Source organism: Dermacentor andersoni, chromosome 1, assembly GCF_023375885.2.
Source record: "Dermacentor andersoni chromosome 1, qqDerAnde1_hic_scaffold, whole genome shotgun sequence".
Lineage (NCBI taxonomy): Eukaryota > Metazoa > Arthropoda > Arachnida > Ixodida > Ixodidae > Dermacentor > Dermacentor andersoni.
Genome location: NC_092814.1, coordinates 210,400,784 through 210,416,734, shown reverse-complemented (window position 1 = coordinate 210,416,734; position 15,951 = coordinate 210,400,784). Strand labels below are relative to the sequence as shown.

At 43.4% G+C, this 15,951-nt stretch overlaps 1 protein-coding gene and 2 pseudogenes across 2 annotated transcripts in view; all 3 read right to left on the bottom strand.

The window, feature by feature from the left end:
- Positions 1-1,500: 1,500 nt before the first annotated feature.
- Arp5 (Actin-related protein 5) overlaps positions 1,501-15,951 on the bottom strand; it is a 55,268-nt gene continuing 40,817 nt past the window's right edge. For both annotated transcript variants that reach the window (XM_055063008.2, XM_055063009.2), the window contains exon 18: positions 1,501-4,058. In XM_055063008.2, coding sequence (XP_054918983.2) covers positions 3,856-4,058 — 203 coding nt within the window. In that variant the 3' untranslated portion in view covers positions 1,501-3,855. The remainder of the gene's footprint in view (positions 4,059-15,951) is intronic.
- Positions 12,840-14,224, bottom strand: LOC140215471 (uncharacterized; annotated as a pseudogene).
- On the bottom strand, positions 14,273-15,012 carry LOC140215287 (uncharacterized; annotated as a pseudogene).

Sequence of the window (15,951 nt, the reverse complement as noted above, 5' to 3'; positions counted from 1 at the left end):
TTGATTGGAGCAGCGCGAGAATACAGCATGATCGATCGTACAGACTTGTGTACGGGCCACACACCCAACTAGGAAGCCCAAAATTTTGAAAAAAAAATTCCACCAGAGAAGCAATCGGGTTCGGTGTCGCAATTCTGTGCGCACATCAGCGAATTTTTGCATGCTGCACACTTCTGCATGCCCCTACTAGATGGCGAGAGCGGCATGTTGACCTCTGATGCAATGGTATATTCAGGAATCCGGGGTGTGCAGTGGTCACCGGCTGCGCCAACACCATTTTGACCAAAAGGTTCGGTGCTATGCAAGGGCCCCACCTCGTCAAAATTGTGAAAAATAAGTGTGGCCTTTGCACGAGTCTATACGGTATGCTGGCTAGTAACATAATTAAGCAATGCTGACCAATATGAACTGAGTGTTAATTTAGCATTGTAAAATGGAAGAGGCCAGACACCGACCAAAAGGATTTAAACACATTGTTTATGTTTCAGTTCCCGTCGGGAAGCCGAGAGGTTCAAAAAACATTGTCAAGTCTTTTTGGCTGGTGTTCTGGCCCCTTCCTTTTTACTATGTATCATTGACACCAGATGGACTACCGTCATACTCTACTTCAGTATTTAGCATTAAGAAGGAGCTTTACCTCAAGATCTTCAATATAAATGCATGGTAACAGAGAAATCGTTTTGCTCCCAAGCCAGTGCATCAATTTTGATTAGATTTGTTGTGTTTAAAACAATAAGTTAGAATCCACTGAATGTTGGCAGCAAGTTTTTAATTTAGCTGAATTTTTACAAGAACTGTTCAAGATCAAAAGATTTCAAAAAACAAGTATTATGTTTAAAAACTCTGCAATAAAAATGATATCACAAGTCTATAAATTACACCTATTGAGAGATCTAAAGGTGACAAAACTGATGTATCATAATATGCCACTAATTTACGAGTAGAACTTTTGAAGAACCTTCATAAACATTGTAAAAATTTCACATAAGTGGTAAAGTGATACATCAAATTTGTCTAATTCAGATGCTTTAACAGATGCAAATTACAGAACAGCGATATGTGTTTCTGGTATTGAGTTATGAACTTATAAACTTTGTGCTTGTTCTTTTTTACAATTGCCAATTTCCGGCAATATTTTAAAAATATTTGAGGCCTAAATCAACATTTTGCTTTCTACAGTTGGTAGGATTTAGCCTTATCGCTTAAAATGCAACAAATGTCAGTCGAATTGGTTCAGCGGTCATCTAATGAGAGCATTTCTACATGTCACAGCCATGTGAATAGGGAAATCTGAGCTGACCTTGAGCTAAAGCTTCCTTTTAAGCATTTCGCGATATTTCTGCTAGGCTTGTGGTGGCGCCTTCCAGTTTCTTATGAAGAAAAGAAGTTCACAATCATTTCAGAATGTGAGCAAAAGAGCGAATGTGTGATGAGCAAAAGAGCGAATGGTCACACAGATGGCATGGTGTCTGTCTAGCTAAATAAATGACGACTCCAGAGTCAACTTAGTATCCACAAGAAAATGGAGTTCGGTGTGGGTATAATCTCTGCGTAAGTCAGCTACATAAACAAAAAGATCGACTCTCCATATCTAGGCAAACACAGCCACCTTGGGGTAATTGCTCCAAGGAAGGTGATCAATACACCACAATGTAACCTTTTCATCGGGACACGAGAGCTCCTCCTCTCTGGATTTTTTGCATATGGGTAAAGTGTACATACTTCGGCTGCTCCTAGTACTTTCGAGCAGGTGCTCACGTTGGCTCAAGACAGTCCAGATGGTATTATGGCAAAGCCCAAGGAGCTCTCATTGAAAATAAGTTTATCAAGCAAAGCTCAATGCCTTTATTAAGTGAATCATTCTGTATGTCTACTCCTCGAGTCATACGTGGTAATACGCAGTAAATTAAATTGTAAGACAACATTCACAGCTTTTAGTACATGCCAATTATTTAGCATGCACATGCCGTGACAATTGAGCAATATTTCTACAGTGCCAGTCACTGCAAGAGCAAGTTAAGATCTCATGTGCCAACTCTGGCAACATACAGTGGGGAAATGGAAAAAAAATTACAGAAACACTTAAGATTGCTTAAGTGTGGGGAATGCGAAAGCATTACAGTGAAATGTTTTTTTCTGAGCATACCTTGTTCGCACAAGCTCTCGCCTGCGTTCTATGGTAAGGCCAAACCACAACGCGCTCGCTTGGCCGCAAGGAGCTCATAACATTAATGCTTTTTATTTTATACACTCATTTTATACACTCATGACGTGGCACCACCACCTCCCCATTGGTTGCGCCATCACGTGCCCAATGACGCACGCACTAGGCCACACCTTTAGTCCGCCAGATGGCTGCGATGTAACGCGTGCAATGAGCACACACTAGGCACACCTTTAGTCAGCTAGAACCGTGGAGCCGTTGTGGCATTGGGGAAGCATGCTCGTCTCGCACCCACTTGGGTTCAATTACTACCCAGACCGAAATTTACCAAATTTTCTTTTCAAAGCCATTGATTTACTTTGCTTACAGAATCCTCGCTGCGAAATATGACGTCAGTCCAAGCATTTTTGATGTTACTCTGCACCATAGGCCATTTTTTATACCACCGCTCAGTGGTAAGACCGACGGATTCTCACGTAATGGGCATATAATGCTTTCGCATTAAAAATCAGGCAACACAAGAACGATGCCAGGACTTCCTCACTAGTACAAAATGCCATCACTGAACTTCAGAAGATGCCAACACAAAATCACTTTTTATGAAATCGGAATTCCACAGAGACCAACACTTGAAAAAGGCTGTCACTGGAGTCATGGCACATACAGAACATGCTAAACAAGATCAACTGTTCTACGTGCAAGCTCTCCACCATTTATATTAATGGTCTGCATGCCACATTCAAGAGCAAACAGAACCCGCCATGGTTGCTCAGTGGCTATGGTGTTGGGCTGCTGAGCACGAAGTCACGGGATCAAATCCCAGCCACGGCGGCCGCATTTCGATGGAAGCGAAATGGGAAAACACCCGTGTACTTCGATTTAGGTGCACGTTAAAGAACCCCAGGTGGTCGAAATTTCCGGAGTCCTCCACTACGGCGTGCCTCATAATCAGACAGTGGTTTTGGCACGTAAAAGCCCATAATTTAATTTTTTTTAAAGAGCAAACAAGGGTTCACAAGAACAGTAGCCTCCTGTCTTCAGTGTCAACAACCAACCCCTAGTCGATGCACCACTTCTACACCTTTAACATCTTTGTCGATCAACTCCAACAGAAAAACAAGCTCACAAGCATAGGTGAAATTCCTTCCCTCTATTATCAAGATCTTCCCTAAACCTGCATTCCACAGATGTCCACCACTAAAGGAGCCAAGTTGGCCTCGAAATGCCGAAATGCAAAGTTTAATGAATCCCACTCATTGGTTGACGCTGTTAACTTCATAATTCATATATATATTCTTTTTCATGTTTTAAACAGAGTATCCTGCTCTTAGCACCTGAAAGAGCCAAACTTGAATGCTCCAGGAGTAATTAAAGATAACTACTCCGTAACACAGCAAACTATGGTTGCAAACATTTTAATTACAGTAGTATGCTATTATCAGTACCACAGTCCCAGCTAGGCAAAAAACCAATGACCTTAGCTGTGTTGCCCAACACTATCGGATCCCAAAGCAAAAATAACTAAACAAACAACATGTTTATCATAAACTGAAATGAGCAACATAATGCGTACAGCCATAGAATGTCTCTTGATGAAATGGAAATAGTTTACAAGGGCAAAACACTTCAGTCAAGATAATTTACATTTTGTCTGAGTGTCCTCTTCCTTCTTGCGTAAATAATGACATCTATCACAATGTACTAGATTGCAACGTCAAAGGCTTTGCAGGTGATGGCAAAATGGACGAGCTTAACACGTTAGAATAGCAATGCTCCTTCAGGTAGTCTGGACCTTTCTCTTCATACTCCGCCCTTTTGATAGCAAACTTGCTGAGGAAATCTCTTTGCATAGCACATTGCCTTGCACCTTTCCAGCTATCTGAGGCTGGGTTTTCTGAAAAAGGTAAAGAAACAAGTTTTCCATAAGTTGGCCAGCATAATTCAGCATGTGCACTGGCAGCAGAAAAAGAAAGCGGAATACATTTGCAGTTGAAATGGTTTTTAGTTTTTGCATTATACGCCGAAGCCAACTCTAAACAATGCAAAAGAATCGCAGGAAGATGAAGACAAACTGATCAACAGTGGGCAAAGAGAGGAAGCCTCAGCCTGGAGCCAATGTAAAAGACAGGTCTTCTTGCTGAAATACTGGCTCTGGGCTGAAGCTTTCCTTGTTTGATCAACAGACACTAAGGGCGTGTTGTGGGTCTGGTTTGGAGTGAAACCAGTCTACTTAGCCGGCTGAGACAGCTTTGAGCCCAAGTACTGTAATGCATTTGGAATGCGTCTATGCTACTTAACGCTACCGTGTGTTAATAAAAAAAAACTCAGAAAAACACAACGTGGCCTATTTTAAGAGTGAAAGGAAGCCTGTCTACACTTTCTTGTGCACAGCAAAACTTTCCCAGAAGTTTCCATGCAAGCTGCTCAGCCGCCATCTTGTTTGGATAACCTGTACCGTTCTTAACTACAATGCTGTCCTCGCAAAGCAGTCTTCTTTCTTTCCTGGCTTTGTCAGAATCAGATTTAAGAAGAAGCATTATCTCGGGGCCAACTCCAACTCCACCTATTCAAATAAATGTAAAACACAGAAATGCTTTCATGAGACAACCGCCAGACTGATTTCAATGAAATTTGTTGCATCTGAGACAGTTAAATTCTAGTGAGTGTAGAAAGCAGAATTTTGATTTAGGATATGAAATTTAAAAACCATTTGCCAAAAATTTGTTTAGAAAAGCAAATAAAAATAGAACCACAAAGTTTACAAATCTATAACACTACCGAAAATAGATATCGCAGTTCTGTGAATTGCGTCTGTTAGACCATCTAAAGCGAACAAATCTGATATATAAATTTACAGCTTAAGAGAATTTGATACAATAATACCAGGAGTTTTGGAAAAGTCCTACTCACAAATTAGTGGTATATTTCAAAGGGGTGCTCATACATCACATTTGTCTGCTTTAGATGTATTATTAGGTACAGTTTACAAAATTGGGATATCACTTTTCATTGCCGAGTTACCAGAGTTGTAAATATGAAAGTTTCATTTTTCAAAATATTAGAATTTTATAACAATTTTAATTCAGAAATTGACGGCCTAAATAAAAAATCCACCTCCTGTGGTCAGTAGATTTTAACTTATTCCTTTAAATGAAACAAACCTCATCAAATTCAGTGCAGTAGTTGGTGAGAAAAACAATTTGTCCATTCCCATGTATTTAAAGAGGACCCCCGAGCTAAAGCTTGGCAAGTATCCCGAGAGTATGCTTGGGAGCCCCCGAGCTAATAGCATTGCACTGGCTTTGGGAACAGCCCAGATTGTAATGGAACAGGTTGTAATGCTCCTTTGTTGTAGTATAATAAATTGGCTGAGTACATTGATTAAAATAAGGTATCGTTCATGCAGAATGCTCTGCAAGATAACCACAATTCCATATTGGGAAGATTTGTGTTGTTGTTTAGTAAACACCACTCCCTACTCGCTGTCATGGTAACCGAAGCATCTATAGAGCAAGGCATTCTTTGCCTCAATCCTGCCTTTTGCAGGTAGCTGCCTGTTTAGCCTCAATACACAGTGCATTGCCTTCAAGATTGGCTGCTGCGATGTCGGCGTCATTTTGCCGTAGTCTTGTTGTTGTCATCACCACCATGATGTCATCGCTATTGTCACGCTGCCGTTGTCACCATTACACGACCATCTTCACTGTGACACGGTTGTTGTGCTGCCGTTGTCACACACAATTGCTCGCCTTACACGGACACATTTCCTTATCTGGAAACACCTTGCGGAACCCCAAATGAGACTAGGTAGCTAGCTACCTGCAAAATGCTTTGCATAATATTCATTCCGATATGTGTAGGATCTGCATAATATTTAATGCGAATCTTTCTTTGCCTAGCATCACCATGGCTTCACATCAATCAGTTATTCAGTTGGTCAGTATCTCACAGGATATATTTGTAGATAAAATACGAGGGCGAATCAAAGTCCTTGCCCCTTTTTTTTTTTTTTAGCCAAATTACGGCTGTAAATGCGAAGTCAACATATCCATTCCCAGTGGTGGACCTTTCTTGGACCAGCGGAGCCTTATCTGCCAGTAGCTCCGCGACACAGCGCTGCTGTCAGTTGTTGAAGATGGCGGCTGTGCTTCACCCGCCGACGGCATACGAGCAACGAAGTGTGATTCGTTCTCTATGAAGCAACGGATGAATGCCCATCGAAATCCACAGGGAAATGAAGCACACATACTGGGAAAGGTGTCTCACTTTGAGAAGTGTAGGGTGGTGGTGTTGCGAGTTCGCAAAAGGCCGTGAAGACTTGCACAACAATGAGCGTTCGGGGAGGCCGCATGCATCGGTAACTGACGACGACATGGCACAGGGGCATCTCAAGTTTAGTGCTGCAAGGGGACAAATGTCTGAACCAGTGTGGGGGCTATGTGGAAAAATAGTGTAAGGTACATAGAATAGTACATATATTTGTAATTACCTGTAAGTACCTTATTTTGGCTAATAAAAAATAGGGGCAAGGACTTTCTGATTCGCCTTCGTATATACAGTAGACTCCCGTTAAGACGAACTTGGTTAAGCCGAATTTTCGGACATGAGGAATGCTGTGTAAATATTTGGTTGGTTCCCGCATTGGTACAGTGCAAAATAAGTCGTTTTGATACAAACTGCTCATTTGGTTAAGCCAAACTTTCACAGCCGCCACAGAAACCTAGTAGTAGGTACGAGGGTTGTCCACAAAATAATGTTTCCAATGATATTTCACAATGAAAAACAAGTTTACTGGCATTGTATTATACATTTTTGGAAAGCTTAGACTTTCCCCTATTTTTTGACATATTTGCCATTGAAATTGATGCATTCTTGCATGCGCTGTACCATCTTCTTTATGCCTGAATTGTAGAACTCTTCCGCTGCACCGTGAAGGTAGCTTAAAACCTCTTCTTTCAGCTCCTCTCCAGTTCTGAAATGCGTCCCACCAAGGTGCTTCTTCAATTCAAGGAAGAGGCGGCGGTCACTTGGGGCTATGTCTGGGCTGTAGGGCGGGTGCGTGACAGTATCCCATCCAAATTTGTTGATCAGATCGCTTGTTACACGGGCGATGTGCGGACGAGCGTTGTCGTGATGGAAACGCACTCCTTTCGTGGGCGTGCCTCTCCTCTTGTTTTGAATCACGCGGCGTAGGTTCTGCAATGTCTCACAGTAGCGGTCCGCATTAATTTTTGTACCGGCAGGCATGAATTTGCACAACAATAGCCCCTTCCTGTCCCAAAAGACGCTCCCCATCACTTTGCTGGCAGACAGTGCTTGTCTGAACTTCCCCGGCTTCGGCGACTCTAGATGTTTCCAACGACGGGATTACTGCTTCGTTTCCAGTGTCGTGTAATGGACTCAGGTCTCGTCCCCAGTGACAATAGAGTCCAAGAATTCCTTGCCATAGGTTTCGTAGGCCTGAAGAAATTCACAGGCCGCTTCAACACGTGGCTGTTTGTGGTCTTCCATAAGCATTCTCAGAACACACCTTGCAGTAACCTTGGCATAACCTAAATGGTCTATCAAAATTTTTCAATGCAGGTCTTGCTGAAATCGGGGATCATCTCGCAGAGCTCTCGAACCGTCACCTTGCGATCTTTCAGCATTGTTTCTTCCACTTTCACAATCATTTCGTCCTAAACCGATGGCCGTCCAGAACGCTGTTCGTCATGGATGTTTGTACGTCCGTCTTTGAATTCTCTGCACCATTTGTGCACGTGTTGTACGTTCATACACTTTTCTCCGTAGACTTCACACAGTTGTGAATGAATGTCCACTGGCGCAGTGTTTTTTGCACACAACAAACGAATCACAGAGCATAATTCGCACCCGGCGGAAAAAGCGAGTGGGAGTTTCATCTCTAACGGCTGCCAAGCCAAGACTGAGTGTTGCAGACAGCTCGCCGGGGTGGGGACTGGGAGAGGGGGAACAAGCTACACACCAGTGTCACCGGACCCCGCGTAACAGTGTTCCTCGCGACTGCAGCTCCTTGGGAACCTTCTTTTACGGACAACCCTCGTAAAAGAGGTCCTGAACCATCCCTCGGGTTTCGTCAAAAACACAGTCCGTGGATTGCATATGCTGCTGTGGATATCTCAGCCAAATTTTGCAGTAATGTGTGGCACGTGGAGCTCACAAGTGGAGCACAAAGTCACCTTTTTCTCAAACACTTTCTTTCCCACAGAAGCCTGCTCCACACACTATTCTGGATGCTTTATTTCGTAATATAGCAGATTTCCAGCTGACATCAATCAAGAAGGGTGTTTGGATCAGTGCACCTCTTTCTACTGTTACCGTGTATTTTAATAAACAGGCTGAAGCAAGTGAAAGTCTGCTTTCGAATTTCCACACAGAATTATACACTTCCAGAAGAAGCCAACTACTATTTGCTCATGCTCGGCCACGGTCACGGTGTCCTAGCCGTCAGGTTTCACTAATTTTGACTAGTTAATCCGTTAGCACCCAGCGTACTTTTAGAAGTACAGTACCATTTTCATTTGTAAATAATCAAAGACAAAACACACAATGTTCCTTGGTATGCCATTTTGATAGGAAGGGGCCTGTGAAGATGACCGCATTGTAGTTTTTTGTCAGCTGCATGATGTGTTTGATCTATTCATCACCAAACGTGGAAAAGTGCTGAACATAGCAGGTGCTATTCTACATGCAGCTTCTTTATTTTTTGTCAAGCATAGCATGCGCTTCTTGAAGCTGAAGTTTTTAGGTTTCAGAAAAGAAGGGTGTAAACGAAGAACACAACATTCCATATACAATACATATTTATACTGTCGCAAGAAAATGAATGCAGGTGTACTTTGTAAATTACACTGGGCCTATGTGTACACTAGAGGGGTGTGCTTGATCTCGAAGCACGCACGATGGTTTTTTTACATGTATTTCGTCAATATTTTTTGCTGGCTACAAGAACTCCAGAGACTGTTGCAGGAAAGAAATGTATTTAAAATTACATCAACATTGCTATTATTCCTCCTGGTTCCTTTCTTGCTGCTGGCAAAGATGACGATGCTCTTGTCTTCTCAGTCAATAAAATAGCGAGCAGTGTTAGAGTAAATTTAGATAAATATAAACCATTTAGATATCATATAAAGAATATTAAAAAAGAAAGATGATTCATGCATCCCTTATTACAAATTGGAAAATGAGTGGGTTGGAACAGAAACCAACCAAGAATATGTATATTCCTATGCCAATCGAGATGAGTTATGCAATAAAAGTAGGGCAACCCAGATTGGTGAACCAGACGCAGACCCCACCTCTTGAAATGAAAGAAAATTCAATAAATATGACACCTAACAATCATACAACAGGATTGTAATGCAAGAACCGACTGTCATTGAAGGAGATGTCACCAGTCTCTCGAATGTTTCAATTACCATTGAACCAAATGCTGAATGCTTTAGTTTTGAATGCCTGTATTCATTGTCAATTATCGAGCCTAGATCTGTGTCAATAATATATTTGCGTTGCATGCGCCTCTGAAAGCAACAGCAAGGTCATGTTACACACTTAAGTAAAAACACTTCCATAACAAACAATATTTCCCATTAAAATGCTAATTTTGCTACCAGAAGGTTATTCGGGCTTGCGCAAAATTTCGTTTGACTCTTCGCTGCAAGCCTTTTTGTTTTTAGAAGCTCCAAGATATAGCATGTACATTTCGTGACCTACATCAGGTTTTGCTCCCATAAAGGCACAGCGTACTTTATAAAGTACACTATCGTAGTGTTTTAAAGAGTAAAGCGCCGCTCACAAAACTTTCACAATGTATATACAGTGTGAAAAGATTGTCTGACACAAAAAATCAACAAAATGCAACTGGTAGGTTTATTTTTCTTGGGCCTTAATGGGTTAAGAAACATGAGGTTTGTGCACGCTGTCATGCAAGCTTGCCAGTGTGCGCTCACTTTTGGCTGCTCCTGGTTGGGTGCCTTGGCAGACTTCGCTTCGTATTGAGCTATTGCTAGAGCTTCAAAATGCACAAGTTAGATGGGGCTACTATCTGTTGGTCAACCTGGTGCAGGAGAAAGCCAGCTCACACCATGTAGCATGGCCTGACTGGATCACATGAGTGCAAGCGCGCACTCAAGCCCCGTCATGCATAAAGTAAATGCTGCGCATACGCACTACAGGTGCACATAGCTGCGGTCTGCTACATAGTGTAGATACCATGGCCGCCGCGGGGTGCCGCAACGAGTTCGCTGGCTGAGTACACTGTGGCCTGCTGAGGACAACCGCATTTGGTGTGTTGTAGGCACCAAAATCTGAAGCAATGGCATCTATGTGAAGATCCAAAATCAAATCTGAACTGCGCGTCATGGCGACGTTCAGTAGGCGGAGTGTTGTAGGCATGCCTTGCTCCGCCATATCCTTTGCAGTCCAAGTAATTGAAGAAGGAGCAGAAGAACTGCGACGGGGATCATACGCGATCTTTGATTACCAATAACTCCACTTCTGCTGAATGAATTGTACTTTTTTGTGGCAAAGCATTAAGCATGCAATGCTTTTAGCTTCCATTGTTGGCAGCCTTCAAGTCACCTTCAGCCAAAAGTCAGAGCCGTTATCCGGGCACTCAAACGAGAACATCTGGGCAGCCAGTTAAAAAAAAAATTAATTTTTGTGGGGTTTCATGTGCCAAAACCACAATTTGATTGCCGTAGTGGGGGACTCCAGAAATTTTGACCACCTGGGGTTCTTTAACGTGCACCTAAATCTAAGTATATGGGTGTTTTCACATTTCGACCCTATTGAAATGCAGCCATCGTGGCCGGGATTCAATCCTGCAACCTCGTGCTTAGCAGCCCAACACCATAGCCACTAAGCAACCACAGCGGGTCCAGGTAACCAGTCAAAACTTAAGAAAATGCAGTTTATGGCCCCCAACAGTTTGTACAGGACCACATTAAATACGCTAGTTACTGCCCAAACAAGCTACAAAAAATATTGCTTCCGAGTTCTTCCTAATGTTTGTTCACAATATCATTCAAGCTGTAACTGCTAGTACACTGAAGTTTTATTTGTCATTTCTAATAACGACATTCAAAAGGCAGATACAGGGCACCATACACTTCATTTTCATCTTTTGGCGCTGAGACAGGGTTGCCTGTGCTCCTTTGAATGCCAGCGGTCCGTGAGTTCCGCAGCGTGGGTTTTGCGTTGCCTCAAGAGATGGCACCACACTATGCTTTTCTTCTTCTAGCTGGGCAGTGCACTCTGTCTCCCTGGCGTCTTTCGCTGCCTGTCGTGCCGCTTTTAGCCAGTTTCCTTCTTCTAGTTGGGCAGCTTTGATATGGGCCAGTGCACAGTATGGCGCTGTGCGGTGCAGTGTGATGAGATGGGGTATGCCGTTGCGAACATGCACCCATTCTAAGATTGTTGCTAGTGTCATCTCCAACCAATCTGCTTTGCCGGTAGCCATTTCATGCTTATGTCTACTCTCGATTGTGGGAGAGCCAGCATTCTTTTCTGAAATAGCCTATTTTAACTTCAAATGCATTTCTCAACTGATAAACAGTGATCCACGGGCCCTTTAAGAGTGCATAAAGCAATGGTTAGCATTACACAGATCCAATAAATGTCTCCTTTTTACATCTTCCTCTTTGGTTTGAATGATGTTTCATTTATAATTTCGTGTCATAGATTTTTAAGTGCACCAAGAACAATAAATTTTCACATTTTAGACCACTTTTCTTAAAGGGACACTAAAAGCAAATACTAAGTCGACGTGGACTATTAAAATACCATTCCAGAAACCTTGCGACACTAGTTTCGTGCCAAGAAAAGACTTGCATCTGAAGGGTACGCATACTTTTAGTGCAATTCAAATTGCCCGCCTCCGAGCGGGAAGTGGCGACGTTGCATACGCCATCACCACCCTTTAATATCATCGGTGAGTAAAATGGCGTCCAACACTATACTATGGACGTCTGTGCAAAACGCAAATGCGCGGCCTTGGAGAAATGGAGCCAAGTTGAATTCGCTGCTGCAGCTGCTCTTGGTCAAGTTGCGTCAACCGTTCTGGAATCTCACAACACAGCAGAACCAGTGCAGCACTAAGCGATAATGGAACTATTGTGTCGGAACAGAACAAAAAAACTAAAAACAATAAAAAACAATATTTTTGACCGGAACGAAAACGTAACCGAAATATTATTTATTATTTTGTTTCGGAGTGAAACCGAAATATTTTTTATTGGTTTTCGGTTCAACGGGAAAGTCCGCAATTCAAAACTACCAACGTCAGGCAAAGTCGGCATTAGCACATGTATCAGGCAGGGATAGTGCGAGCGATAGCTGGTCAAGTGCTCCACTAATCTAAGCCTGCCGCTCGGAGCACTAGCAGATCGGCAGCACAGCGAAACCCAAGGCTTGTACGTTAAAGAGCTCATCGTTTCGTTTTCTACGAGTACAACGCTTTGTTACCGCAGTTTTATCACTTGTTTTATTGGAACAGCGGTCTCGCATTTCAGCAAGTAGGGGACAGTCAGAAGGAATGGGACACTTTTCACAAATGTATTTTTAGTTTTGTTTATTTTGAACGCAACCAGATCTTTGATGGATTATAGTACAAGTCGAAACATGCTGCACAAATTCTAAGGAGCACTGGTTCCTACCACTTCTGACGCAGCTTTAAAGAAATTGTTTCTAACAGCTAAAACCTGTCCCATTCGACCCCTCCCTTTGGGTGGAGTGGGACATCATTTGGGAGGAATGGGACATCTGTAACGCGTTGGTTCCAACGTCTTCAGCGAACATCAGAAGCCGATAGGTCAACATCAAACTTGATTCAAGATTGCAGACGCTTTGTTCCCCCGATAGTTTTTGGAAGTGGCGGGTTCATCACTATGTCCGCGACTGGTACAGTCCCTATATCTTTATGAGGAGGAAAGTAAAATTGAGCTCTCTTCTTTCTTTCGTAGAAAGTGGACACACATGTCACTGCTCTCGACTTGACTTATGTAATAGACGGCAGATTTTTTTTTTACTAAACCTGACAAGAACAAAGTCACCCTTTGTCACTCGAACAGCTTCATTCGGCCAAACGGCTTCAGAAATTTCCTGCCTCTCATTGTCGAAACCTAACATGTCACTGTCAGAATCATCGAATGAAACGGCAACAGTTTCTTCTTCACTTGAAGAACTAAAATCCTTCTGAAGTCGCCGTTTCTTTTTAGGACGGGTAGTAGCGGCAGTCTTAACTGTGTTAAGCACTCTTTTTTCAGGCTCTGTCGTGAAAACATCTGTGCAGCTTCTTGTTCAAACGTATGCTTCTCTCGTGTATCTGTAAGGACTTTTGTCCTACCTTTCTTCCTTTCTTTTTGCCCTGTCTTACGTGGTGCAGCCTTAGGGTAGGGCCTAAGATCGCTTGGAACAATTCGACTTGATGATGCCATTGACATCAAGGCTGCTTTATCGACAGTGGGCGTGAAGACATCTGTAGGGACGTGTCGAGCTCCGTCGGTGTTTGTCTCAGGATTCCAAACATTTTCCAGAAGGCTTGGGTTGTTTGTTTCACTGATGACGGTGGCTGTCTGCCGTGACACCTCTCCACTTGCGGATGTTACAGGTCGGTGAGTTACTGATGACATCAAGTAGTCATCCGAAGTGAAGGGTTCGCTATTGAAAGGCCAAATGCCCGTTTTCTGAAATCCTGAGATTATGTTCTTTTGTGTCAACGTTAATATGTAGGCGGATACCACTTGTTCAACGTTATATATACATGGAGATGGCCTTCCCTGGGTTATTTATGAGCCAATCATTGCAAGCAGCGTTGTACCGAGATTTGAATGGTCCATACACGGACACATCAAGTGGCTGCAGGCAGTGGCTACAGTGTGGGGGAAAGGTCAGCAGAATTAAGCCACTCTCTTTGGCCTTGTTGATGGTGCTGATGCTGACATGGCTTTCATGATTGTCAAGAATTAGAAGACTGGGTGCTTCCTTTGAGCACTTTGTATGTCTCACAATGTGCTCTAATGCCAGTAAAAACAGTTCGCCAGACAACCATCCCGACCTGCTTGCCAAACCAAGACTTCCGGCTGGGGTGCCTTACAGAAAAAAATCTTTAAATCTCACCCGTGGAAAAATTGACACTGGGCATCGACAGTGCACAAAACAGTCACTAATTCGCCGTAATCTGCTGATGTGACTTGGTCAATTTGCTTCTCACCACGTGCTGCTACTATCTTTGCTGGACTGTGTGCAGTTGTGAAGCCTGTTTCGTCATAATTGTAGATGCAGTCCAGAGGTAGCTTGTATCGGTCGTAGACGCCTTTCAGATTTGAAAGGAAAGCATCAAAGTTGTTCTTGTTGAAGCTTGTTGCCCTACCGAGACTGGTCGCTTCCAGCGTTCAAAGTGATAGCCCTGGATGGCAGTCCGTAAAACCCATAAACCAGTCGCTTCCAGCTACCTTGTTGACTTCCCATGACGCCGGGCACTTCCAGTTTAAGGCTGTTGCAAATTGGTACGCCAGTGAATGAACCTGCATACTCGTAAGCCCATAATGCATCTTGCTTGCCTTCAGCAAATACTCTTTCAAGAGTACTTCATTTTCTGCTGTGAAGACTATTCTGCAGACCAAATTGGACTTGAACAAGATGCCGCCTCTGTCATCACATTCCTTGTACTTCTTCACTGCTCGACCAAGCGATGATTTTGATATTTTACAAGCTTCTTCTACGTCTCTTATACTTTTCTTTTCATCGCACACCAATATCACAGCATCCAGCATCAAACTGTTTGATGTTTGCCCTCTGTCGGAATGCTTTCTCTTGTATACACTTGGCATCTTCCTGAAAATTGGAATGGAACACACAATGACGAGTGGCAAAAGTGTGACTTCATGGCAGCACATGCCTCACTACTGTGAAGCCACACTTCTAGGCAAGGTTTTCGCTGCTGTGAAGCTGCCCCTCAAGGCAAAATTCGCATATTAACCGCCCCCCAACTTTACTGTTAAATTAAACAAATTTTTGGTGCGGGTTATAAACACAACAATACGGCACTTGCAATGGGAGACAGGTGCACCAGCCAGTGCGCATCCACACTGCCGGGTTGGAAGCATCATCATGTGAGTTGGCACGCTGCTGAGAGCAAAGTCGGCGGCGAGGTATGTTCAAATTAACCATCACAAACGCTTACATGTTCGAATTACTGGGCATTGTCGCACACTGAAAAAACACCGTCCAAGCACTCCATACAGATGGTTAACCAGCGAAGCTGAAACGTGCGGCGCTGGTGCTTATCACTGCGTTAATCCCGACAGATCATTAAACGATGGCTTGGTAGGCTGCCGGATCCTTGGTACGCAGTTGCTGCTTGCACTCGGCTGCACGAGCGTGTTCTTGTGCATGGGCTGCAGCACTGACACGGCGTAGACAACGTCGTTCCCGGTTCTGCCCGTGGCGTTGCTGATCAAAAGCTGCCTGATGCTCAGGAGTATGTATGACGCGTGGCCAACCCATTTCGGAGCCAGAGAGAAACTGCTGCGCGTACACTTGGCTGTGACAGGGAGCAACGACGTCAATACTGGCACAACTAATCCAACATCACCTAGACAGAACAAGGCCTTTTCACCCTGATCCATGATGTCATGTTACCTGGCCTGACTGCCATACAATCTATGGGGATGCTCCCGAGTAGGCAACAATGATTATGATGTTGCCTGTTTCATCACGCCAGCCTTGTCAATGGAAATTTCGGGCCAGGTAGCGTGACGTCATGGATT